At 48.8% G+C, this 27,329-nt stretch overlaps 1 protein-coding gene across 2 annotated transcripts; it reads right to left on the reverse strand.

The window, feature by feature from the left end:
* PLA1A (phospholipase A1 member A) lies at positions 1-27,011 on the reverse strand. Of its 2 annotated transcripts, none has more exons than XM_075905578.1 (12): positions 26,882-27,011; positions 23,269-23,441; positions 20,554-20,755; positions 18,632-18,809; positions 16,494-16,602; positions 14,349-14,450; positions 10,896-10,985; positions 10,191-10,358; positions 8,259-8,348; positions 7,200-7,308; positions 3,170-3,334; positions 1-504 (listed from the first exon to the last, which is right to left on the reverse strand). In XM_075905578.1, exons 2-12 carry the CDS (start codon positions 23,360-23,362, stop codon positions 417-419), a joined length of 1,395 nt encoding a protein of 464 aa, XP_075761693.1. In that variant the 5' UTR covers positions 23,363-23,441; positions 26,882-27,011; the 3' UTR covers positions 1-416. The 2 variants fall into 2 exon arrangements, with proteins under 2 accessions (XP_075761693.1, XP_075761683.1); XM_075905568.1 differs by having other exon boundaries at positions 23,269-23,461; positions 26,882-26,999.
* Between the last annotated feature and the right edge of the window lie 318 nt (positions 27,012-27,329).

The following is a 27,329-nucleotide window of genomic DNA, read 5'->3' on the forward strand; positions in this document are numbered from 1 at the left end:
TAATATTTTGCACACCTAAGGCATTTAATGTGAAGAGCTCAAAGCACTTAAGAAATATTAAGGCATTAACCAGTCCTCATGATTCTATTGGGGGGAAGAGCATTCTTAGCCCCATTTTACAGAAAGGAAAACCAAGAGGAAGCAATCCATCCATGTTCATACAATGTGCATTTGTAGAACTGGGAATAAAGCCTGCAAGTCCTAGCTGCCAGCTAGCTGCACGAAGCACTTGATCACAATCTATCTTTTCTGCAGCTCATTTCTCTTCCTGGAACTGTTAGTCATTCTGTCCCTTGGTGGGCAGATGAGAAATTCAACCGATTCTGTCCTGTGTGGAGGAAGTATCGTCCAGATGGAGAAAGTCAATTTTGGAGCCCATCAATGGGTCTTGTGCACACTGCATGCTCCAGCAAACTCTACTTTGCACAGGCGACTTCCAGGTCAAGTTCCAGTGGCCTGTCCTTCATCAGGAACAGATACTCAGACAGGCAAAACATCTTTTCACTGTGAGAAAAGCACACAGGAGTCAGGCAAATATTCAAACCAGAGACGAGAACCTGCATGGTGTCCAAAGGCAAGAGGGGAGTGAGGAAACAATTTTGCTGGTTGCCAACTCTTGCAGTCACTGGTGCATTGGCTAGGAAAATTTGAGATTTTGTGCTTATCTCAGAAGACTGCGTTGAGCAATATGTGCTTCTGCATGGTGCCAGGCCAGTACACAGAGAATTAGCATCACACTCTGATGCCTCAAAAGGCTCAGATTTGGCTTTGGCTGCACTTCCAAACATGCCGAGGGTATGGGTCAGATTGCACTATTTAGGCCACAGGGGATCACTGTGGAAGGGAAAGTACTGAGTTTGAGCAAGGGATCTGTGCTCCCCTGTGTGTCCAGATAGTCCTTTCATGCTGATGTGGGGGGCAGAAGGTCATGACTCTGCCATCTCCCTCTCCAGGGGGCTGTAGAAAGGAACAGTCCTCAGAAGAACTGTGGAGCAACAGTAGCACCTGCTCCCTGTGTGAGGGTCTGAGACTGCAGAGGCTTCTTAGTTCCTTCACCACTTGTGCACCTCGACAAAGGCCCAGCTCTGTCTAGCCCTGTATTGTCTTTGGGTGAGTTCTCTAGACCTAAATGGAGGGGCATGTTTGTCTCCACCTGACTGAGAGGTGCAGATGGGCTGTCTGCTTAGGGTATATCGAGGACTCTGTTGGAATTGCAAGCTATCACTTTAAGAGTGGAGCATGTCCTGCATGTAGGTTAGGAGGCTCCATAGCAAAGCATACAACCTGTCAGACTGAAAAGAGCCATCTTAAAGAAATGGGGAGAGATGTGTGCTTTTTGCCTTAGGGAGCAGTCTGCTTTGTCTCTCTCTGTTTTGGGGCTCGTGTGTGATTGTTCGGAATTCCAACCAGTAAAGTAGTGCTACATTGCGCTCTTCAATTAGCAGTATTTCTGCTTTTCTCTAACTTCACTGTGTGTGTGCTAGGAACATAACACTGGTGGTTGGGAATGTTGCATTAGGGCGAAATGCAGGACAATGTAGCACTTTAAAGACTAACAAGATGGTTTATTAGATGATGAGCTTTCGTGGGCCAGACCCACTTCCTCAGATCAAGTGGGTCTGGCCCACGAAAGCTCATCATCTAATAAACCATCTTGTTAGTCTTTAAAGTGCTACATTGTCCTGCATTTTGCTTCAACTACCCCAGACTAACACGGCTACATTTCTAGCATTAGGGCGAGAATCTCATTCCCATCAGATTTGATGAGTTTGTTTTTGATTTCTTCTGCTCTGGAGATGCTAGCTACAGCTGGATGGTAACTAAAACTCAGTGAATAATGGAGCTTTGGGGTTGGGATTGAATTTAAAATAGGGCAGAGGGACTCCATTCCATTTGAAATGAAACAACTATTTTAAATTTTTGTCAACTTGAAAAAACTCCCAAAAAAAGTTTGAACCAAAATATTTGATGACCTAAATTTGTCCTATAACTTCAAACCCCCTGAAATGAATTTTTTGGTGAAAAAATGTAAAAAAAATTAAAACCATTTGCCCTGCTCTATTGGTTACTGTCACAGTCTCTGGCACAGTCTGGTGCCACACAAACAATGCCACCTGGCAGCAAAATGGCCACCTGAGCATCAGAAGCTCTTTTAGATACCAGAACAATCAAGGGTCTCTGCTCACTGGCGCTCAGTAGGTGCTTGCTTCTTCTCCAGATGAGACCCAAAGCGAGTGGGGATGGGCGGAGAAAGCAGATGAGGACTCAAGGCACAAGCCCCAATAGAAATGGCCTATGCAAGTTCCCTTTGGTAACAGCTCTTCACTGTGGTACGAAGCCTTCGGGGGGGGGGGGTTAAGATTGGAGTGGCAGCCATTCCCCTCCTAGCAGCAGAGTCTAGCACAGCTAAATCTCACTCAGGGGTAAGTGGAACTGGGGACTTAGCCCTTGTGATTCTCTTACACACTAGGACTAGGTCTACACTATGGGCTTTTTTTTTTTTTTTTTTTGGAAAAAGCTCCACAAATTGCGCTCTGCAATTTGCAGAGCTTTTTCCGATTGCTTTTCCGGAAGAGGCTTTTCCGCCATCTGGCCAAGTCTAGACGGGCCCAAATGGCATAAAAGCCTCCTCTTTTGGTGGAGCCCTTATCCCTCATAGAATGAGATATACAGAAAGAGCGTGTTTGCTCGTCTGCAAAAAAAAGCGGAAGAGCAAACATGTTCCTTGGATGCGGCGGAGTTTTTCTGGGATACCTCCAGTATCCTGGAACCCCCCCCCCCAATGTAGACGTACTCTAGGATAGAGCATCATTTCCCCAGGGATAGTTTCCAGGGGCGTTTACCGCCTCCACAAGCAGTGGAGCTCATCAGTTAAGATCAGGGGGTGTCTCCCATGTAATTCTGTTTTTGACTCATCTCTGAGTGTGTGCATGCCAGGGTCAAGTTGGCAGTAGAGGAGGGAGCAAATACAGGGGTCATTGTGGCACCTCAGGGCTTTCCCATCATCTCCATCTCCGCCGGTAGCCAGCAACAGCCCGAGAAGAGAAAGGAGAGACGCTCTAATGAACCCGCTCTGCTGCCGTGTGGCTCCAAGGGGAGTTGTGCTCTCACCAACACAGCCAATAAAGCTCTTTGGCTGGAGTGAGCTCAAGGGATGGCTCCTGCTTACCGTTGGCTGACAGGCATTGCAGTCGTACAGAACTTGCCAGCGATGAGGGCCTCGTCGGTCTTCCAGAGATGCTTCTTTGGGAGATATTTCAGCATCACCACCTCCACCTGGCACAGTGGGGCTTGGTGAGCCAGCACTCCTCTGCCCAGAAGCTGCTGCTTCGGTCTGTAAGGCAGAGGGATGGATGTGAATGAGAACAAAGGACCAACCCGCAGTAGCAAGAGAGCCTACAAGGAGAGGTGGGGACCTTGAGTGGCCACTCAGGAGAGATTCAAATGCCGCTCCGCTGATCAGCAGAGCCCCCGAAGTGCCCACAATCAGCAGCATGTGTTTCAGCACATCTGCACACGCTTCAGTGCACACAAAACGTATTCTACCCATGAAGGGGAAAAAATTGGCAGGAGCCTTGGTGGGGACAAGCATTTGTCTACTGAAATATCGGAGCTGGCAGGGTTGGTAACAGGGAGCCCTCATAGAATCTGGGGAGGGTCTAAGTATCCTTCTGTGGCAATCGGACACTTCATGAGAGGTGGGAAGCTCTGATAGATCCCTCTCCTCCTCCAAATGAGTCTCTCTGCCTTATATCCCCTTCCTTTCCAAAGGCAGGAGAATGTGTATGGGGGTGTGTGCATCTCTATTCATATACAAGATAATTAAATCAGCTTCCCTGGATCAACAGATAGTCACTCCTCTGTCCCTCTGATTTGTTACCCTGACACTCCATCACACTCAGCCCTGAAGACTGCACAGGGGGCCAGGACTCGGAGCAGTAGGAAGTGGGCAAGGAGTGGGGTAGGGATGTTGCCTTCTCTGAAACATCAGGTGCTGGCCATTGCCAACAAGAGGGCAGTGGACAGTGTAGACTAATGAGAGGATCCAGTATGACAAAGCCTGTCTCATAAAGAGCAATGAAGCCTGTTAATCCCTACTGTGATGACTTTGATTTTTAGCCGTGTTACATGGGACAGAGCATGGCTCACCATGGCTGGTTTGTAGTTCTCACAAAATAAAACAAGAGACATGAATGGTAGGAAAATGGGAAGCAAACCACAAGAAATCCTTCTTTCTGCAGCATGTACTCAACATGTGTGACGCCTACAAAAGGGAAGAGAGTCACTGTATCTCCTAGAGGCATTGGCATGCACAGCAGATTTCATTAGGGTGTGCACCCAGGGAATTTTTTTTCTAAAGGAGAACATTTATTGAATACTCAATCATAAAGGGCATGCTATGAGTGAATGTGGGCTTGCTATACATTTCTACAACATCTGTATTACGTAATTCTGCGCTTATTGCATAATACAACAATCCATACTTTAAAACTAAAAGAGCCTATCATGTGATTAAATTAAAATGCAAAGCCACTTTTTTTGGAGACATTAGGGTGTGCCTGGGCACACCTCCTGCGCATGCCTATGCATAGAGGGTTTGTTAATTTTATCACCAGCAATCCTCTCTTTGGCTGTGTCTAGACTGGCCAGTTTTTCCGGAAAATCAACCGTTTTTCCGGAAAAACTTGCCAGCTGTCTACACTGGCCGCTTGAATTTCTGCAAAAGCACTGACTTCCTACTGTCTGAAATCAGTGCTTTTTGCGGAAATACTATGCTGCTCCTGTTCGGGCAAAAGTCCCTTTTGCGCAAAACTTCTGCGCAAAAGGGCCAGTGTAGACAGCTCAGATTTGTTTTGCGCAAAAAAACCCCGATTGTGAAAATGGCGATCGGGGCTTTTTTGCGGAAAAGCGCGTCTAGGTTGGCCACGGACACTTTTCCGCAAAAAGTGCTTTTGTGGAAAAGCGTCCGTGCCAATCTAGACGCTCTGTTCCGAAAATGCTTTTAACGGAAAACTTTTCCATTAAAAGCATTTCCGGAAAATCATGCCAGTCTAGACGTAGCCTGAGTGTGTAATTCTGGTTGACTTTAATGGGAGTGCTGTGTGCAGAGGCCCTGCAGCACTGAGTGTATTAGGGCCAAGCATTTCAGAGCTGGGTGTCTACGATTAGAGTCTCCTTCCTCAACTCAAGTACCACCTGGTGGATGTAATTAAATTACCATAATGGGGTTTATGTCAAATTGTTATGATTGAATCACCAAGGTTTTGAACAGGGATGAGGAATCTTTTGGGGGTCGGAGGCCACTGACCCACAGAAAAATCAGTCAGGTGCCACACACACACACATGAGAAGCGGAAAAACCACCCAGCTCTGTGGTCCCCAACTGAGATGCAGGAAAAAAAAATAAGACACCTCCCTCATACAACTGTGGGCATCAGGATCAGGGTTTATCCCCTGAGCTGGATTAACTCTTCTGGGAGCCCAGGGCTAGTAGATTTTGTGGGGCCCCCGTAGGATCTTGGATGGGGCCAAAATGAGGGGCTCAGTCTATGGGAGGGAGCTGGGGTGGGGGTATGGAGTCTGGGCAGGAGGTGAGCTGGGAGTGGGGGTGCAGGGTTTTGGTGGGATGTAGGGTGAAAAAGCGGGGTAGGGATGTGGGGTCTGGGTGGGAGGTAGAGTGCAGGAGTGAGGTGGGGTGTCTGGGAGGGAGGGGGCAGAGGATTGGGGTGCTTATCTGGTGCAGCTCCTGGGGGGGCACAGATGGCTTCATGCCACCCTGCACTTATAGGCACCCCTTCCCTCCGCCACCCCTATTGGCTGCAATTCCCAGTGAATAGGAGCAAAGGAGGTGGAGCCTGCAAGCAAGCACTTTCCTGCACTGCCATTTCCCTGGCTGGGGGGAGGGAGAACAGCAGTGCACAGAGCCACTTCCTCTCCCATGGAGGGGCTTTAGCAACAGCTCCCTGCTACTTTCCCCACAGAGGGAAGCCGGGGCTCATGCTTCAGCACTGCAGGGAGTGCTGAGGCTGAGATTCTCACCATGGGGATGGGAGGGCCAGCGCCAGCTCGCCCCACTGCAGGGTTGGGGGAGGCCCAGGCCTCTCAGGCTGGACCAAAGCAAACCAGGGGCCGGATCCAGTCCACCAGCCATAGGTTCCCCATCTCTGGTTTAGAGTAAAATGGGGCCCAGATCCAAGCACCCGCACATTGTAGGGAAATGTAGCTCTGGCCTTAAACTTTCCTGGGCTGAACTTGTCTCTAGTTCAGAGGTTTGATTTGTGCCTGGTCATGCTCCACAAAGTTTGGCTGCTTATCTGTATTCATTGAAACAGCTTTGGTCTGCCATGCGAGGCTAGAAAGCAAAGATGTACAGCGCTTCTTGTTGCTGGCCAGCAAAATCCCACGGAAACAGCCCTTTCCGGAGTGACTCAACCTGCTGTTCTTGTCACAGGCGCAGAAACCGCACACTTCAAAGGTCTGGACCACACTGTGCTGAGTGGAGTTGCTGCTCATCTCCACTGCAAAGGGCCGCTTGGGGGCTAGTGCTGCTCCGACATGATCCCCTGCACACATCCCACGGCGTGCTCTGCTCTCTTCCTCCTGGCCCCACCTTGCCTGGGGGCTGGAGACTGAGGGAAGGGGCAAAGGAGCTGTTGCAGCCTTGCTCAATGCCTGCTGAGCTCTCTGTTTTGCTGGGGAAACCACAGAGGAGTGAGGTCATGGGGCAGGGATGGGCCAGAGAATCTGGCCCTTTAATTCAGACACAAATGCAATTTGGGGGAAGATGGCTGGTTCCAGATGGATCTCACTGTCCTGAACCTGCCTCTGTCCCCAGCCTCACTAGATTCTCCTCTCCCAGCTTCACTGCTGAGTAACTGCCCTGACAGTGGACTAGTTAACCCCAGGCCTGCTGCACTGAAATGCTGCTGTTGCCACAGCCATTTCCAGCTCACATCTCTGGGGCATCAGGACTGCTGCCTGAGGGGTCAGGAATGTCTGACCAGCCCCTGGAGGGGAGGCTGGTGTTTGCTGGATGTTGCTCTCTATGCCAGCCATTAGGTTCTAACTACTCAGTTACGTTAGCAGGGACTGCCCTTGGTCACTTGTGCTACAGCCATGCATGTACGTGGCTTAGACAGACATCCTTGTACCTGCAGCAATGGAGTAAAGACTGGCCAGAGAGGCACCTTGTCACTCACATGGTGATCTTCACGCTGGCCGTGGAGTTGCTGCTGCGGAAGGTGATCTCAAGTCTGGTGATCACGCTTCTCTCCTGCTGCAAGTGAAACTCCACCAGGCTGTGGTACACTGGGGAACAGACAGCACACGCCAGCATGAGGGCACCAGTCCCTGTCTGGATCAGGCCTTCCACAGTAACCCTCCCCTTGTACCAATGGGAGAGCTGTCCGTCACCCCCTCCCCGCACTGAGCTCCCCGCACTGCATGCAGAAGATTAAGCAGAGCTTTGACGCAACAAGGGAACAGGTTGCATGGTCTGTTGGACACGCGTTTCTATGCTGATGGGATTTCATTCCTCCGCACTGTGTTCTGAGAGTGAGTGAGGCAGACACAGCCAGAGCCAGAGAGGAAGGACGGTGGCACAGAGAAAAAGAAGGAAAGAATCACATGACCCTTGTCTCTTCTCAAACTGGTATAAGTCAGGAGTAACTCCACTGAGGCCCGTGGAGTCACATGGTGTAACACTGGTGGAAGTGAGAGCAGGATCAGGCCCATTATCCTCTGCAGTTGCCAGGACGATGGCATGAAATGAGGCTGAGGGCCAGACCTCAAGGGTCAGGTTCTGCGCTCAGGTACACCCGCCAGAAATGGAGCGTCTCCCCAGAAGCCATGGGGCATGGAAGCGGATGCAGAAGCTGGCCCCTAGTTCAGAAGAGGACAGTGGCGCGGGTTAGCCCAGCGTTTGTAACAGCAATGCGCTTCTGCTGCTGGACAGAGCAGCTCCCTCCCCCCACAACATACAGCCACTGAAGGTGGCCCAGAGACAGTGAGATACCCAGAGGGGTGCAGGTGCTGGGTACGACCATGCCTGTTGTCCCTCGCTGAGAAACATGCCGCGTTTCTGCAACAGGCACTAAGGAGTTTACAGAAGCTACCATGAAGCTAGACATCCCCTCAATCCATTTCTCAAAGCCCCCGCTGTTTCCATTGGGAGCTGAGGAAGGAATGGCACATTCCAGGCCATGGCTCTCCTCACAGAGTCCCCACCAGCCTGGCTTCCTCCTCGCTCTGCTACTTACTGCAGTACGGGGCTGAGGAGCCAGTCATCAGGTAAACCTTCACCTCCTTGGGGAGCGTTTCCATGCTGACTCCACCACGCTCCAACAGCCCTGGGAGAAGAAATGAAGCCGAGGTGGAGGGGTAAAGGCCCTGAGGGACAGGTGGCAGGAACACCCGATTCAGCTCTCACCTATCCCTCTATTTTGATGAGGCTCAAAACAATCTTTTTACAGCCAGTGTCAGTGAGATCAGAAACGGGCTTGCAGTGTCTGCGTCCCAGCATCTCACCACCACCTGTGATCACCAAGGAAGCCAGCAGTAAGGAGGGTCTCCTGGCATCCAGGCACGCTCCATGAGGACACCACTGTAGCTGCTGGGCCCGATTCCCCACTGCCCTGCGGTCTGTGCCCTTCTTTGCACCTGTCCAAAGTGAGTGTATAAAAGCTACCCAGGCAAGGTGGTAGGCTTTCACCCTCACTTTGTGCAGGGTGGCTGTGCTAGGGGGTGGCCTTGTGACTCCAGGCAGACATGGATCACCAAGGCTGCCTTTCCCTACATTCCCTCTGCACCAGAAAAGGTACCTTGGCTTTCATGGGCAAAAGCTTCCAGCCAGCGACTTCCTAGCAGTGCACCTCCTCTCACCTCCAGCACAGCTCAGCCTCAGCAGAGCGTAAGGGTGTTCTCCCAGAACTGGAACGCAGCCTCCTCTGGGGTGAACAGAGCCATTGCTGACCAGCAAAATGACATAGACCAATGAGGGAATCTCAGAAGGTTGCTAGTTCAGGTTCAGCTCAGTTCAGGCATGCTGTGGCTGCTCCTCTGAGCTAGGCAAATGTTTTAACCTAAGTGCACATTGGTTAGGCAGGTAAGCAAATGCCTCCTATTGAAACTGTGCGGGCGGAGGGCAATGTAAGAACTTATTGACACAAGCATTTAGTACATGGCAAGCTGGGGTGTAAATCTACCTTGCACCAGCCTGCTGCATGCTAGGAGTCTGTGTGGACCTTGCTGATATGCACTAATAATTACCTTGAACTCTTCGATTTATTCCCCATTTCAAGGATGAAAGAGCACTAAGGAAGTTGCTGGTAATGCACATTGACACTTAGTTTGCAGCAGGATAGATTTATACCCCAGCTTGCCTCCAACTAATCATTTGTGCACTGTAGATAAACTGCAAGCAGGAACTGAATTACTCACATTGGAGTCTGGCCAGGAGACCAGGTTTAATGCTACAGTTGGTCCCAAACCACAGAAGTTGGATCCAGGTCGGAACTCAGATTTCTAAACCTGCCCCTTTGAATTTGGGATGTTGATTCAGCCCATTCAGCTACAAATCTCACCTTTTGCAGACCTTGTCAGGGGGCGAGATCTGGGGTCTTTGTTCAGATTCATTGCCTTCCCTTCTGGAATGTGCTATAGGGTGTTCAATGGCCAGAGGGGTTCAAACCCTTGGTTTTACATCTCACCCCACAGATGCACTTATAATGCTTCCCAAGAAAAGTCTGAAACCCAGGAGCTCCTGACCATCCCCAACTCAAACCCCTCTCCCACACCTAAATGCCCTACCCTCGTGTTTCTCAACCAGTGGTACAAGTACCCTTAGGAGTACTCGAGGGGAGTCTGGGGGGTACGTCAACACAACTGAAACTTGGAGAAAACTGAATTTTTGTTTTAAGTTTTACAGCGCTTTATTATTTTAGTACTTTTTACACCCAAAAATGTCATCACCCACCCGGCTATGATTAAATTGTTTAAACAAATGTGTTGCACTGGTAGAAAAAAATGTTGTGTGCCTGAAAACTGTAAGTATTGGGGGTACTTATAATTTTTTTTAAAGGGGTACTTCATTAAAAAAGGTTGAGAAACATGGCCCTATCCTGCCTCAAAGACCTCCGGGTTTCTACTCTCCTCTCCCTCTGGACAGTGGAGTTTCCAGGCTGCTATCATACCTATTCTGGGGCAGGAAAGCAGGAAAGGGTCCATACAGTCCAAGCAGTGGCCAGCAAGGAACTTTTCATGACTTGAGCATGGAAACGCTATCAGAGGACAGGAATTCTCCAGAGCGCTGATATAGAGATATATTGCCCGCACGTGGTCACAGATCACCAAGTTATAGCCTGCAAGACAAAGCAAGAGTACAGGTATGATGACCATGAAGGGTCTGACCTCTTGATCCAATCTGGACGCTCTGTGCTAGGAGTGACCAAACTTACTGACCCTCTGCCTTGCATACGACGGTCTTCAGAGGTTCGAGAGCCAAGGCACATTTGCTGGGAATTGGGGCATTAGCCCTGCTCCTGCTGAAGCCCTGAGGCATGCCCCATGGGGCTGAAGCCTTGAGAACCCCATTCCCCCTGCTGCAAGGCAGAGGCCCCAATTTTCCCCCTCCCCAAGTCTGTCAGGTGGAGAAGGAGGGGCGGGTGGGGAAGTTTTGCAAGCTGCACTGTAATTGTAAAAGAGCTGCATGTGGCTCACGAGCCATGGCTTTGTTTTCTAGTGGAAACCTGGCCTCAGTGTCTGTTGTGCTTCAGCTGTTGTGACGTGGGGTAACCACAGCTAGAATTATCTGGTCATTTTATCTGGCGGTTGCTTTACAGGCTGAGGGATGGAATAATGGGGACTGCCCTTGATCACTTGCCGTGATTCCTTCTCACCTAATGAGATGAACCGGAGGCATCCAGGCTGGTCTTTGCCTCCATTGATGAAGTAGTCAATATGGCCTACAGGAATCCGGATACCAAAATCTGAAAGGTGAGAAACCCCCCACTGAGCTGTTATTCCTGCTCCTCCTGCTCCAGAGAAACAGCCCATAGGAAGCCTGTGATGCAATGGGATGCACAGGTATTCTGTACCTGCATCACTTCTATGAGGCCCACTCTGGTCAGAATGGTGCATTTACCAACTGGAGGGCAAGGTTAGATTGGAGTCAATCAATTAGTCCCACATCCAGAAGCCAGAAGCAGGTACTGTCCTTGTTGAAGCCAGAATTCTACTATGTACTCTCAGGGTTGCTCTTCTATAGGAAGTGAAAGGGAACCTACTATCCTGCCCAGACTTGGAGGGGCTGAACTGTTTAGTTTCAGCAGAAACCAGCTTCTCCTGGCAAAACCAGGAGCTATGCTGAACTGGTCCCAGAAACTCTCTCTTTGTGTTCCTCCACCTGGCTTCCTGCCCATTCATTGATCCTGCTGTTTTCAGATGCTGGGAATGAAGGGAGGTCATCTGAGAATTTTTTGACAGCGTCCATGTCTATACTAGGGATGTGAACATTTAACCCATTAACTGGTTAACTGGTAGACCTCATCCTTAACAAGCAAAGCTTAACAATTAAGGTTAACCAGTGGGGATTGGAGCAGCTCCCCGCCAGCTGTGGGCAGGGGGCTGCTCCAGCCCTGCCAGGAGCCTTCTGCGGACAGGGGCTGCTCTGGCATTGCAGCTGGAACAGCCTCTGCCCACAGCAGACCCAATCTCCCCACAGGCTGCTCCAACCAGGACCCACTTGCCTGCATCATCATCAACAACAACCATGGGCTCAGCGCCGGTTGTTGTCCAATGCCTCCCTCACTAGTTCCTTCCATCTTTCCCTCCCTCACTAGTTCCTTCCATCTTTCCCTGTCCAGTGCGGAGTGGCTTAGTTTCTGTAGACTAGCTCTGCACCAATCTCCTATCTCAACTACCCATTCTCTGTGGGGTCTGCCTCTTCTATTCGGACCATCCATAATACCGGGGTCTTAACTTTTTGCTCGTCATTCATTCTGCAGATATGCCCGAATAGCTGTAACTTCTATTGTATCACTTTCCATAGTAGGTTCTCTTTTGGCTGTATCTTGCCCTCCCCATTAATTGGTTAACCAGTTAAAATTAAACAGGCTTTTACATTCCTAGTCTCTACTGGGAAGATTTACAATGTAATTCTCAGGTGGGCTATCTGTGACATTGAGCCAAAAAGGATTAAGCAACTTGCAGGCTAAATGACCCAAATTCAACCTTTAAAGACATTGTAAAGTATATAAATGGTAATTACGGCTATTCCTTATAAACAGAAAACAAAGCTATGTTAGACTAGAGCTTTGAAATGCAAATCTACATTGTTAGAGAATTAGAGGTACTATTAACTGTATGTGTTTATTTACATCTTGTTAGATGTTACCTCTGTGAATGGGCAGTTCCTGTTACTTTATCTATTGATTCAGAGATGAAAAGGGAATATTAATATTTGAATGACACCTGTGTGTAATAATGTCATTGTCTATAACTTTCTCTTTGAAAGTTTGTAATAAACTGTCTAAGAATTGCTTAATGGATGATGATGAATGCAACTAGTTACACCTGTGCATACATAGGAAATAGGTAATTCTACTTCACAGCCATAATGTTTCACCCATGATGGCAAGAGGCTGCCAGAGATCTATAAAATCTTGGGCCCTGATCTTGCTTAAGCTTTTTGAAGAGAAGTTTGAGTTACAAGAGTGAGATCCTCACCTCTGGACTGGGCAACCCTGATGATGGAGATTGGCTCATACCCTATGGAACTTATTTTGAAAGTACTTTTTGCAGCTCTAAAGCTCACTATGTCTATTATGAAACTGACCTAAGAACTCTATTCATGTCTGCATGTATAATGATCTTTTAACCAACACACTTCTTTTTAAATAAATCTTTATTTAGTTGTTAAGAATTGGCTGTAAAGTGTGAATTGAATAAGATCTGAAATATTCATTAAATGGTGTGGGGGGGGGGAGGGAGGATGTGTTTGAGCTTTGGGATTGGTAGAACTTCTTACATGATGGACAAGATTTTCAATAACCTCATCGTATTTGACTTGGCTGTCTGGGTGAGAGATGTACTTCTGGCTTCTGGGTAACCAAGCAGGTATCCTAGAAGCTGTTTTGTTGGTGGTTTAGTGAATCCAAGTCTTAGAAATAACCACCTATTTTGGGGATGGTCTGTCCCATTCTTCACAGGTTGCCCTGATTGAGCAATCTCTGTGTCTCCCGCCCCACTCTCCCGTGCCTTGGACACACTATTGCTGGTGAGGCTTCCGGTATAGCCATAGCTCACATGGCCAGACTTACATAAGAATGGCCATATGGGGTCAGACCAACGGTCCATCTAACCCAGTACCCTGTCTGCCAACTGTGGCCAATACCATATGCCCCAGAGGGAAGGAACACAACACGTAATTCTCAGGGGATCCCTCCCCTGTCACCCATTTCCAGACAAACAGAGGCTAGGGACACCATTCCTATCCATCGTGGCTAATAGCCATTGATGGATCTAACTTCCACGAATCTATCTAGCTCTTGCTTGAACCCTGTTAAAGTCCTAGTCTTCACAACATCCACTGGCAAGGAGTTCCACAAGTTGACTGTGCGCTGAGTGAAGAAAAACTTTCTTTTGTTTGTTTTAAACCTGCTGCCTATTAATTTCATTGGTGACCCCTAGTTCTTATATTGTGGGAATAAGCAAATAACTTTTCCTTATTCACTTTTTCACACCACTCATGATTTTATAGACCTCTATCATATCCCCCCTTAGTCTCCTCTTTTCTAAGATGAAAAGTCCCAGTCTTTTTAATCTCTCTTCATATGAGATCCGTTCCAAACCCCTAATCATTTTTGTTGCCATTTTCTGAACCTTTCCAATGCCAATATATCTTTTTTGAGATGAGGCTAGCACATCTGTATGCAGTATTCAAGATATGTGCGCACCATGATTTTATACAGAGGCAATAAGTTATTCTCTGCCTTATTCTCTATCCCTTTTTAATGATTCCTAATATTCTATTTGCTTTTTTGACTGCCGCTGCACACTGAGTTATTTTACTATTTTTTGTACTTCTTTTACTATCATTTTAGTTTAACCTTCTGGAAAGCAAATGTGTTTGCATGCAAATTTGCACTGATAAACTCACCGCGTGCCCTTCCTTCCCCCCCCCCCAAAAAAAATTAGGCCCTAGGCACCAGCCTAGTTTGCCTGTTTTTGAATCTAGCCTTGGACTTGTCCCCTGGGCTATACTGACAGCTATACAGTAAACATGTCCCTGGAGTTAATGATGGCAGAGTAGAGGAGAAGCACTGGGTGGAAAAGAATAGAAACCATTTTACTGTCTGTATCGGTGTGAATGGCTTCCACAAAGACAGCATCTCCAGGATCCAGGCGCTCCTCCAGGCTGGCTCTTGTGTATTTGGGCCCCGCAGGATCCAGCCCTGAACCAAGACAGAATTCAAGTCTCATTACCAGACATGCTGCTACCCCTAACCAGCCTTGGTTTGGAAGAGTTCAGGTTAGCACCAAGAAATCCAGATGTTGATCCAGACTTCTCCAGGCTGCAAATGGGAACAGGAAGTTGGGTATAATTTGCAGTACATTTGTGAAATCACAGGGTGAAAGTGAGAAGGGAAAGGGTGTTGCCAGAAGGAGCCTGTAATTTTCCTTCTCTCTCCTTTTAACCTCTGCCAGGTAAACACACAATGAGCAACCATTAGAAGTTACAGATTCAGAAAGGACAGACGATCAAGGCCCTGAGTGTGAGGTTGGTGAGCATGTAATTACTGGGGAGGGAAATGGTACTTCTTGACTAAGCGGGGGGGGGGGGGAGGGGGAAAGAATTGCCAGGCCTCCGGGACGAGGTGGGAGGGTGGGGTCTGTCTTCATGCTCGAGAAAGGGGCAGGGCTGGGGGCAATCTCAGCTCAGCCCAGACTGCGCCACCCCCCCCCCCCCCCACCCCAGCCAGACCTTAGCGCTGCCCAGAGAGCGCCACCTGGAGCTCTAGCGGCTACTGTTGCCACAATAGCAGCAGCAGCTGAGAGACTCTAGGCCCTTTTGAATTGCTGGGCACTGTGGAAGTTGTCCCGTTTGCCCCCCCTCACTTGTCGGCGTGACTGTGTAGGCCTAGAGAGGATGTAAATAATGAAAATGTTATTGCTGAAGGTGGATTGCTGAAGGTGAAGCAAACTAATCCTGATAATGCAGTTGTTGTTTTGTTTTTTTTAAATGTAGAGGGGTAAGGTTGTAGTGCAGATAGCCTCAGAGGTGCAGTGCATACAAGATGGCCCAGTGTCAAGCTATGTCTACACTGCAGGCTTTTTGCGCAAGAACAGCCGTTCTTTTGCAAAAACTTGCTGGCTGTCTACACTGCACATGCGTTCTTGTGTAAATAAATTTACAGTCTAGCATCAGAAAACAGGGCGTCTTCTGGAAGAGTTATTCCTCTCCCCACGAGGCAGAAGCCCTCAAGTACAAGAACTCTTCCACAAGAGGGCAGTGTAGACAGGCAACATGAATTTCTTGCGCAAGAAGCCCCAATGGCTAAAATGGCCACCAGAGCTTTCTTGAGCAAGAGAGCGTCCATACTGCCATGGATGCTCTTGCACAAAAGCACATCTCTTGCACAAAAGCACATGGCAGTGTGGATACGCTCTTGTGGAAGATTTTTTGCACAAGAACTCTTCCACAAAACAGTTTGTGCGCAAGAAGCTTGCAGTGTAGACGTAGCCCAGTGTAAAGTCCACCCTGTAACCAAGTTAGCTCAACATGGCGACTCTACAGTCATCCACACTGTGCGCGTGTGTTTTTTCCTCTCTCTCTCTCTGTGTGCTGTTCCTCTTTGCTGTTCTTCGTCTGAAATAAAAGTTCTGTGTGTGTGTGTGTGTGTGTGTGCGCGCGCGCTGTTCCTCTTTGTTGTTCTTCGTCTGAAATAAAAGTTACTCCCTGGACAGCATGACGTTTGGCCTTTGAAACACAGGCATGCTCTTTGTGGTGAGGGGCCCGCATGGACCAAATGATGCAAACTTTTTTGTGGTAACTGGGGTGCCAGGTCCAGTTAGGCTTCCCACCCAGGACATTCTGCCCTTAAGATGGCACAAGCTGTGATGCTGAGAGGGTCATGCCTTTATAATTCATTCCTATTGCTCTCAGTCACACACAGTCCTTTGGGATTGATCACAACATACAAAACTATTTTCAAGCATTAACATTTTGATGCCTATAGGGTCTAGATTTCCCATCATTAACTGATGGTGCAATGGATGGTTGTGTGTGTGTGTGTGTGTAAGCCTGTGCTCACCAGAGGGTTGCTGGACATTACACCAAGAAAAAAATCATTCCTGAACTGCTCTGTAGCTCAAAAGTACCCACAAGCCCAAGACTTCACAGATGAAGGACCATTTTCAATCCCTTCTCATGCTCTTTCTCTCTGTCCTCACAATTCAGGGCCATTGGGAGAATCCTGGACCCAATGTTAACATACCTGTAATCCTTCCCAGCCGGCCTCCATACAAATACCCCACCAGACCTGCAATGTGTGCTCCGAGGCTCACCCCAATGAGGTGGATGGACTTCTCTGACACGCCGCGTGCCTGAGGAGTTGATAATAAAAGTTAGTACTTTTCATCCCCGGCTCTCAAAGCACTTTTCAGAGGTTAGTCACTGTTATCCCCATTTTAAAGATAGGAAAACAGAGGCACAGGGAAAAGTGATCTACCCAATCACACAGGAGACCAATGGAAAAACCTGGTTTTCTGACCCCTAGCTCCTGGGCTGCACAGCTTCTCTTAGTGCATAGGGTAGGCAACCAGAGAAAAACAAGTAGTGGTGGGTAATGGCCTTACTTAGTTCTATCTGCTCTACTGATCATGGACACAAAAACATTCTAAATCAGTGTCCTCCTGCTCCCTCTCTATGGGTATGTCTACACTACCCTCCTAATTCGAAATAGGAGGGTAATGTAGTCACACCGCAATTGCAAATGAAGCCCGGGATTTGAATTTCCCGGGCTTCATTTGCATAAAGCCGGCCGGCGCCATTTTTAAATGCCGGCAGTTCGAACCCCGTGCCGCGCGGCTACACGCGGCACGGAGTAGCTAGTTCGGATTAGGCTTCCTAATCCGAACTAGCTGTACTCCTCGTGGAAGCCTAATCCGAACTAGCTACTCCGTGCCGCGTGTAGCCGCGCGGCACGGGGTTCGAACTGCCGGCATTTAAAAATGGCGCCGGCCGGCTTTATGCAAATGAAGCCCGGGAAATTCAAATCCCGGGCTTCATTTGCAATTGCGGTATGACTACATTACCCTCCTATTTCGAATTAGGAGGGTAGTGTAGACATACCCTATGGGCTGTCTTCTCATCGGGATGCTTCCCTCAGAACCTCCAGGTTGGATGACACCACTCCATCACCAGTACGTCCCTTCAACAGGAACAAGAAAGGCAAGGTCTCTCTCCTGCCTTTGTCACCTCACCGCCCCATGCTGCTCTTGGTTTCTTTTCCTTGTTTCATAGTGTGACAGGGAGCCTGCCCTGCACTGGGCCTTTAAGCCCAGGGCTCAGGCCCTGAGCCTTAGGGTGGCTTGAAGAACCCAGCTGAGGCTGTTAGGCTAATGAGAGCCCAGCTGTCAGATATTCAGAGAAGCCCGGATGGCTAGGAGAGCCCAGCTGTCAGCTATAAAGGGAGGAGCACAGTTTGCTTGGGGGAGAGCCAGTGGAGGGCTGGATGCTGAAGCCAGAGCTCCTAGGAGGCAGAGACCGGGGGGGGACAGCCGAGAGGGGCTGGAGACAAGACCCTGGATTGGTAGCTGGATCATGATGCCGGCTTGGTAAACAGGGTAGTTGAGACAAACACCGCTGATGATGAGCAACCCATACAGACTGTAACTTGCCCTGAGAGGGGCTAGATGAGGACAGTCAGGGGGCACTGAGGCATGGGGGGGGGGCTTGCTCCCTGACACATAGGTTTTAGTTGTATAGGTTAGATACCAATGACCTGAATGGGACTCAAATACCACAGTGTTTTCTGAGTCAGGGCCAACGTGCTGGGATAGGGTGTCAGGCCCCCCAGTCAAATACAGCGGAATGCAACGGAGACAGGGGAATGGTACAGGACCCAGCACACTTATCCTACCACCTTGGCTTTGATCGTGTTTGAGACCCACTTTTCACAGGTGTAAACGATGACACAAGGGGAAAGTAATGGAGGATCAAGTCCTGTGCCTGCAATATGTGAGGATACAGTCCTTGGCAGGGCCTGTGATTTAGGACAATGCAATATGGTACAATGCAGTGTGGTGAAACACAAGGCTAGGCACAGCAGTATGTGACAATGCTATACAGTAGGGTAAGGGAGAAGGGGCCAAGGGGCGGAGAAAGGCAGTGTCTTTTGTTTACAGACCCTACAGCCATGATGGGTTGCAGCTGGCTGTGTTACTCAGGAGGAAGACAGCAGGGTATCTGAGGGAAGAGGGGGGGAATCTGTCTGGCAACTGCAGTGAGCATAGTATGGAATAAACCGCAGATGTCAGAATGGAAGCCACTGTCTTGGTTGGTTTGCATTTGCATCTCTTTCTGTCCTATCTTGGCCATGCTCCTCCCACTCAGACGTTCATTTCCACCTACCAGCAACTTGCTGATTAACTCAGATATCATGATGCTCAGCTTCGTGACATTTTCCACAGCACCAGTGTAGTCTCCTCTAGCTCCATAAACCCAGTCAACGGCGATCACATTCACCTTGGCCGCTTGGAGGAATGCACTGGTGAGTTTGCTGATCCAGGAAGGCTTTGTGCCCAGTGCTCTGGTGAGCCATCGGAAATAAATGTTAGATGCCTTCCAAAATGGGGCCTGCACATGTGCAGACTTCCCCACTGGAGTGGTGTCTCAAAACCTCCCTGCTGGGACTGCCACAGAGTAGGTGAAAGTTTTGTCTGCGATCAGCCAGCCCCGAAGAGCCTTCCTTCACCGCAGTTCACTAACTCTCTTCACCTATAGCCACCCTGCCCATCATGATCCCGAAAGAAACCAGATATTACATGACCAAAACTAACACCTGCAGTGACAACAACCCGAGTGAAATTGCCAATGGTATCAGCCCTGTCGTAATGGGTACACAGCTGGGGTCACTAAGAAACTTCTTTCCATAGAGAGTATAGTCTAGTGAACGGAATATAGTAGAGATCTAGGAATGAGGCCTCGGATAAGTTACCAGGGGTTGCAGGCCCATGGACTTAAGGGTTGCCCTGGAATTTTTGAGACTATGAAGTCTCTTACCTGCCTTACTGAAAACAGGGTGTTCCCCTCAAATGGCAGATTTTTAAAGGGATTTGATACTGGAACACCAAACTGATTTAGAAACCTAAATCCCATTCTTAAAAGAGATTAGACAAAATCCTATCAACAGTCAATGGCATTTGGATTTTGGCTGCTAAGTGCCTAAATCCCTTTTTTACAGCGAGGGTTAGGCCCCAAAAATCAGTTGAGCTTTATGATTCTAAGTGTAGCAGTGCCTACGTGCCTTAAAAACATGTGGGCTTTCACCTATCTGTGCCACAATTCCGCTTCCGTAAAATATGTATTTACCTTTGCATGTATTTTAAACTATTTCATTTTATAATATCTTGCACTGAATGGAAATTAAACTAAAAAGATTTAAAATCGGTGATGGGTTTCTGATGATTGCACAGTAAAACAAGCCCTCTTGCCTAGGCCATGCCAGAACCCTTACCTTCAGGGTGTCCTTTATCCCATCTTCCACCAGGGCAGCACTGCTCCTGGAGGGGGGGCTGAAGCCCACCACCCTGCTGTCCCTAGGTGAATGCTTGAGCCCCTAGGCCATGCCAGAACCCACCCCAACCCTTCATCTTCAGGGTGTTCCTTATCCTGCCTCTTTGGTGGGCTGCTTTAACAATCCTGGCTCAAACCCTCTGCCTACAGGATGAAAAGAAGCGAAATGGGTTCAGCAGGCTTCCTAGCAGATTAAGAAAGCTAGGCACTCAATGACTGGAGGAGGGAGAGGGACAGAGGGAGAAACTTCCAAAGCAAAGACCCTTCATGAAGGAAACCAGTTACGAAACAGGGAGAAGAGTGACTTGGTAGTGGGGGGAGAGTCCTGGGGTTTTAAACCTGAAATTTGAAGTATTTTAATCATCTCTGCAGTTGGTCTAAAACGAGGGTGAAAAAGTCACAAAAAAGTATTAACATTCCCACACCCTCTTTTGCCCCCCTGGAATTAGAATGTTGACTAGATTGTTCACTGTCATGATGCAATTCAACTCTTTTGTAATGGCATAAATTCTCTGCTAATTCAAACCAATGAGCTCCCACCAAAGCATCTTGCCCGACTGTGGATTATAAATTCTTTGGGGAGTATCACTTCATTCCGAGTTTGTGCTGTGCCTAGCACCAGGGGGTTCTGGTCTATGACCAAGTCTCCTAGGAGCTATGGTAATACAAAAAATAATTAACTGCTGAGCCGTGACACAGGAGAGAGGAGATCTCTGTGGTAACTTGGACTAAAAGTGTCCAGTTCAGTTTATGCTTACCTGAAGCCATGGATTATTATCTTAGTGTCCAGGCTAGTATTGAAGTTTGAGTTCTTGAGATCATCACCAACTGATATCAGCTGCCCACAGCTGGAGTTGGAGGAGGTGAACAGAAGAAACTGGACCTTAAGTTTGGTGACCTGTAAGAAACTTGCCTTCTGAAAGTCCGAGCAGGCCTGCTCTGGGAAATGGGTCTCATTCTCTGCAGTGAGAAAGAAACAAAACCATGCAGGCCTAGTCTGTGTGTGCCCAATAAGAAAGAGCAAATGGAGTGCAGGTGAGGCAGGCAGTGGGTTCATAGTTAGGGCACTGCACTGAAACATTAGAGCATGGGATACAGTTCTCCACTCTATGCCAGCCTTCTAGTCACTTAATTTTTCTGTGCCTCAGTTTCCCCTGGATAGTATTCTTGTGGCACAGAGGCCTGTTGATGGTTCACTATTGTGTATCAGCAACTCACCAGACCTGAGCTACTCAGTACACCTAACACACTGCTGTCATAATCTATTGTATACAAACTAACAACACACTAGTCCCTAAAATCATTGTGTGGTGTATGTGTAACCACCGCCTGGTGGATCTGAACCTGGGATCTCTGGAGCTTAGCATAGGAGCCTCTACCCTTTGAGCTAAAAGCCAGCTACCTCTCAGCCCACGCTGTAGAGGTGTCTTTATTCTTATCTGTTGCTGTGGGCTAGGTGTCACTGCATGAGACAGTGACCCACACTAGGGCTGTGTCTACACTGGCACCCTTTTCCGTAAAAGGGATGCTAATGAGACCAGTCAGAATTGCAAATTCCGCGGGGGATTTAAATATCCCCCGCGGTATTTGCATGAACATGGCTGCCGCTTTTTTCTGGCTCGGGGTTTTGCCGGAAAAAAGCGGCAGCCATGTTCATGCAAATGCCGCGGGGGATATTTAAATCCCCCATGGAATTTGCAATTCCGAAGTGTCTCATTAACATCCCTTTTACGGAAAAGGGTGCCAGTGTAGACATAGCCTAGGTGTATGGGTTACATATGCATATGGGGTGAACAGACAGTTCCATACATATATGCTGGAATTATGTTCTTAAAATGGATCTGGCAAGCAATACATAAAGCCAGTCTGCCCTAGATGAAAGCACGTATATTTACTACAGGTCCCTCTTTGGTCTCTTAAGGTAAAGCTTCTAGCCTCCACTCTCATGACACCACATCTGCCACAGTGCCCCAAACGTCTTTTATTCTGTGCGGTACATTTGTCATTTTAAAAACAGTAGAAGCGCACTGAAAAAAAGGTATTCTCACTCTGGAAAAAGAGCATCAGCGCAGGCTGTTATTGAAGTAGAGTGCTATAACTGTGCTGGTATAGTTAGGCTGGTAAACAAGTCCTTTCTGTTTCACTTGGTCTATCACCACAGTACGGAATTTGCCAAGTGCATTGTAAAGTTAAACATATTACTTGCAAAATGTTTTAAAATCTTGGTATGGAGTACGCTAGAGCATTGTTGTATTTTTCATATGCTCAGAGACATGCATGCACGCACATGTGCAGGAATGACATAGGTGCTGATCTGAAAATGTGCCTGGTAGGTCACATTCATCCTTGGTACAGCCCCTCTGAAAAGCTTGATTCTTCTCCATGTTCATTCTATCGCCACCACATCCTAAACTTTCTTTCCTTTTCTAAACAACCTTGAAGCCATGTTTAAAACCGAAACAAGAAATCCCCTTGGAAATCACTTGTTACTCCAGCCGAGGATACGCCAAATAGATCCCAGAGGGACCAGGGTTGAATGCAATGAACTGAGTCAAAAAACTCAGTGCCCAAGTCTCCCACTGCAGAATATGAGAATCTCCCACTGGTGTCCGTTGAGGACTTACCCATACCTGTGGACAGGGAAGGAAGAACCAGGCTCAGGGGCTACATTTCTGACTGCAACTAATCAATTGTATGATCGGGCAAGGCTGATTAGAAAGGACTAATTCAGTGGCAGTCCTGCACCTTCCATGAACAGCAGCTGGCGGCAAATGTGAGAAAGAGCAGGCAGTTTCACTGTGGGCTGTGCAGCCTCCTTAGGACTGTAGCATAACAGAAGTTTTTCAGTGATAGAAATGTAGCCGTGTTAGTCTGGTGTAGCTGAAACAAAATACAGGACAATGTAGCACTTTAAAGACTAACAAGATGGTTTATTAGGTAAGAGCTTTCTGAGGAAGTGGGTCTGGCCCATGAAAGCTCTCACCTAATAAACCATCTCGTTAGTCTTTAAAGTGCTACAGAAGTTTTTCAGTGATTTTTTTTTTTAAACCAACCATAGAGACCCAGATCTTCTTCCTTATTTCAGATCAGATATGCTCAGGTTTCAAGACTGAAGTTGTTTTTCTCATTTAGCAACTCAGCCAACACCCCATCTGGCCGGTTCTACCTACCGCCTGCTCATAAAGATTTTGCAGCGTGCTCCTGCTGTTACTTTTGTAAAGCTAAGCGGATGGACCCACCTCACAGAGACACAAGTGCCAAAGCGGTTGAACTTGTATGGGCAGTTAAGAAAGAATCATTTCTACAGTCACTCTTCTGATCCAAACCACACTTGACTAACAAGGATCTGATAAGTTAGATTGCAGAGGGCCCCAGTCAGTTGAATCCACAACCAGAATCTACATCTGTCAAATTTTCCTACTCCTTGCCTGCCGCCTCTGGTGCCTGAGCCTCCCCCCCAGTATCCACCTCACCTGCACATGCTGGGCTGAGCAGCAGGACAACAGAGAGAACAAAGAGAGGTTTCTTCTTCCGATCCTCAGCCTTATTCCTGGTCAGTCTTCTCATGCTGTTATCCACAAGGACAGCACCAGAGGTGAGAGAAAGGCCAACTTTCTGCAGCAAGGGCCTTCTGAGCAAGTTGGCTCTGTTAATGTTTAACACAGCCTGTGTTTGGGGGGGAAAAATTAGGAGCCTCTTTACTTCTGCCCAGGTTTGATTATTGGCCAGAGTCTCAGCAACAGGCACAGGACGTTATTGATTCTCACATGAAGGACATTGGACCCACTCTCCTCTCCAAACAAACAGCCCCAGAAGTCACTTATTGGATCGATTAGCTGTAGCTGGGTTCTTGTTACAAAGTTGAAGTGATACTCTACAGCCCCTGTGTTCAAAGTGCTTTATTAACATCAACAAATTAAAGCCTCAAAGCTCCCTGGTAAGGTATGGAAGTATTGTCAGCCTCATTTTATGGAGAGCAATGAACATCAGCTATTGGTTGGTGGCCTGAAATCGTGTATTATCTAGGGGTCTTAAGGACCAGTCAACTAGTCAACTATCCGACAAGCAAAAGCTTATCAGATAGTCAGTTGACTAGTCGATTCGCCCTACCCCTTGCTGCCTCTATCAGATAGAGGCAGCAAAAGAGAGGGGAGGGGGGTACTTCAAAGGGCAGTGCCACACAGCTGAGCCCCAGCGGCTGTGGAGCCCGGGGTCATTCTGCAGAATCCAGGATCAATTGGGGAGTCCCCAGCTGATCTCTGATTCTGGGGGAAAGCCGCAGGGAGCCCAGGATCAGCTGGGGAGTCACCAGCTGACCCCGGCTCTGCACAGCATTTCAGATCTGCAATGCAGCATGGAGCCAGGAGTCAGCAGGGGACTCTGAGTCCCTCGCTGACCCGGAGCTCCATGCTGCTCCTGCAGGGGACTCTTGTACATTTCAAAGCAGGCACCCGCATGCAGCCCACAGTCAGCAGAACTTCCTGCTGGCCCTGTGGGGGTTGCACATGGAGTTCCGCATTCCTCTTTTGAAACATTTCAAAGGAGGAATGCGGAAGTGCCTATTGACTAGTTGATGGAAATTCCATCAACTACTCAACTAGTCAATTAACCCATATTTAACATCCTTAGTATTATCTGCAGCAAAGATTCATAGCTTCATAAATCAAGCGAAGAAGTTAAGGCCAGAAGGCACCATTCTGATCACCTAGCCTGACCTTCTGTATAAGTCAGGCCATAAAAGTTCTCCCCGTGATTCTTGGGTTGAGTCCTGTAACTTCTGGTTGAGCTAAAGTATCTCTCCTAGAAAGATCTCTAGTCTTATAGCTAGGCTTGCTATTAAGTCTTCAAGGGAAGGAAAATCCACCACACCCACAAGTAAGTTGTTCCAATGGTGAGTTACCTTTCTCTGAGAAAAATGTGCACCTAATTCCCAGTATGAGACTGTCTAGGAGAAACTGCATCATAGCTAGAAGAGCTGTGAAGAAAACATGGGGTTTCTGTGTCCCTGTATCATTTATTGCCTCTTTTATGCAGCTGCAGGGATCCAGGGATTTCCTATGCCTGGCTGCATCTAAAGCATTTTCTACATTGAAGTTTTAGCCACTGATGTAGTCACACCAGTGTAGCTGCAGCAAGTGCATACTCATAACGCAGGAGCTGCTAACAATAAATAAAGTTGGAAGATGTTATCTTATTATTTATCAACTAGCCAATTAGCCCATCATAAGACGGGATTTTCAGGTCTCTCCTCCACATCAGTCTTCTCTCCTGAGCCTCCGGTCTCTCACTCCGCCTCTCTTTCTCTCTCCTCCTCCTACTTCCTCCCCCACCTCCTGCCTCTCTCTCCGTTTCTCTCTTTCACTTCTCCTCCCCCTTCTGCCTCTCACTCGGGGGACCACAGAGCCCAAATGGCCATTTGGGCTCTGCACTCCCTGTGCTGCATGGGGGGGGCGGAGCCCAAATGGTTGCTTGTGCCGCTTGCTCCCACGCGGCGGCCTGGCTGAACAGCGCAGAAGTCAGCCGAGCGCCACGGCGGGAGGCGAAGGGGGGGGCGGGGCGATGATGTTCACGGCCAGGGGGCAGGGCCTGGAGCTGCTGTCACGCCGCACATCACCGCCCCGCCCCCCTTCGCCTCCCATCGTGGCACTTGGCTGACTTCTGCGCCGCTCAGCTGGGCCGCCGCAGGGGAGCAAGTGGCGCAAGCGGCCATTTGGGCCCCGCACTCCCCATGCAGCGCAGGCCACCCAGAGGGAACAGCCAGCATTTCAGGCAACAGCGTCCCCCAGAGGGAACAGCCAGCATTTCAGGCAACAGCGTCCCCCAGAGGGAACAGCCAGCATTTCAGGCAACAGCGTCCCCCAGAGGGAACAGCCAGCATTTCAGGCAACAGCGTCCCCCAGAGGGAACAGCCAGCATTTCGGCATTACAGACTCTCAGACACTGGGCTACTATATATATGATGCCATAAGCGTGCGTAGGGTATTACAGATGTGCAGGGGATGACAAACCGTGGCGAAATCCATGCCCCAGCCCTGCACCACGCATGTGCCAGACCCGCATTGTGCATTCGCGCGCCGCCGGTGAACAGGGCGACCGGCTGAAAACTACTCACCATGGGTGAGTAGATACACTGATTTGTCGAGCCCTGCAGATGTGTAAGAGAGGTCTTTCACCCCAAGGGCTTAACTAGATGAAAACAGCTCATTCTACTCTTTCATGCTTTTAAGCCGAGGACAAAAGGTCTGTTACCAATCCTAGATCAGCATGTGACTATGCAAACATCTGACAAATTCCATCTCCCTGAGTCGGATTGGGAAGCCAGGTCAAAGGCACATATTTTGGGTCTTTCTGATGATGTCACACTGGGTGCAGTACATGTCACTAGTGTGTGATGGGTCCTAATCATTGAAGACCAAACCAAATCCCGACACTCTATGTTAAGCGAGATGGAAATGGGATGATAGTCAAGGATGCTCATGCCCATGTATTGCTCCAAACCCCATCTGTAGTGGGGTGTGCTCCCCATTCTGCACCTCCAAAAGCTGAATTAGGCCTGGGGAGTTTTAGGTAGGAGACAGCTAATTAGCTTACCTGTGGGGGACAGGTGGGGCTTCTATAAAAGACAGGAAATTGGATGTAGAAGGGGCAACAGGGAGAAGTCTGCAGCCACTTCCTGGCAGAAGGGAGGTATGGCCAGGGGGTAGAGGGTATAGAGATGAGTTGCCTAAAGCTACTTCTTGGGAGGAGAGAATGGGGTGGGCCAGAAGCATGGGTGGTGGGTAAAGGTAGGGCTGGGGGAAGCAAACCTTTGGCCCTGCCCCTTCTGCCCAGGCCCTGCCCCCACAGGAGACAAGCCCACCTTCCAGCACCACAGGGAGATGGAGTGGCAAGCAGCCCCTCCCTAGCCCTGGAGCACAGGGAGGGTGGGCACTCAGGGGCAGCAGCACTCCGCCTCCAGTATGCTACAGCAGGCGTTCTGGGGGCGGAGTATGGGTGGGGCCAGGCTGGCGGTTTGGGAAGGCCTAACATACCCGCCGCCCCGGCCAGATGGTATGGAAGTGGCTTGGGAGAAAACAGGAAACAAACCTTGGCTGCTGTGTAGAGGGTCCGTGAGCCAGAGCCTGGAGGAGAGGATGTGCCCGGGTTTCTCTGCCAGCCACTGTGGAAGTGGCAGTGTGAGACAGTAAAGCGGAAGACTGCCTGGGAGCACGCTTCCTGCCCTCTCCCCGGAAACCACAGCAGTGGCCTAACTGCAGTGTTGAGTCATAAGGAGGCTGCGCTGGTTCTGAGAAAAAGGCTGCACCGGAGATACCGACAGGGTGGAATTGCTACAAGGAGGGTTGGACTGACCAAGCTCTTTCCCATAACCACCAAGAGGTGTTGTTGTACCGTAGAGTACAACAACCTGTCACACCGTCACTCTGCAAGAACAGCACATGGAGGGAGCAACTGGTTCTGTCTAATGGGCGTGAATGGCTCTCCCACCATATTCCTGTACAAACTTACAAGATATCAGTGGATTTATTGAGCCCTT

Source organism: Pelodiscus sinensis, chromosome 1 (assembly GCF_049634645.1).
Source record: "Pelodiscus sinensis isolate JC-2024 chromosome 1, ASM4963464v1, whole genome shotgun sequence".
Classification (NCBI taxonomy): domain Eukaryota; kingdom Metazoa; phylum Chordata; order Testudines; family Trionychidae; genus Pelodiscus; species Pelodiscus sinensis.

Excerpts from the sequence above, each read along its gene's own strand:
- PLA1A (XM_075905578.1), bottom strand. The coding sequence starts at position 23,362 with ATGAGAAGACTGACCAGGAATAAGGCTGAGGATCGGAAGAAGAAACCT. Across the intron at positions 10,359-10,895 it reads CCTCCGGTTCATCTCATTAG|GCTATAACTTGGTGATCTGT; the intron begins GTGAGAAGGAAT and ends TTTGTCTTGCAG. Across the intron at positions 505-3,169 it reads GCAATGCCTGTCAGCCAACG|TGAAAAGATGTTTTGCCTGT; the intron begins GTAAGCAGGAGC and ends CTTTTCTCACAG.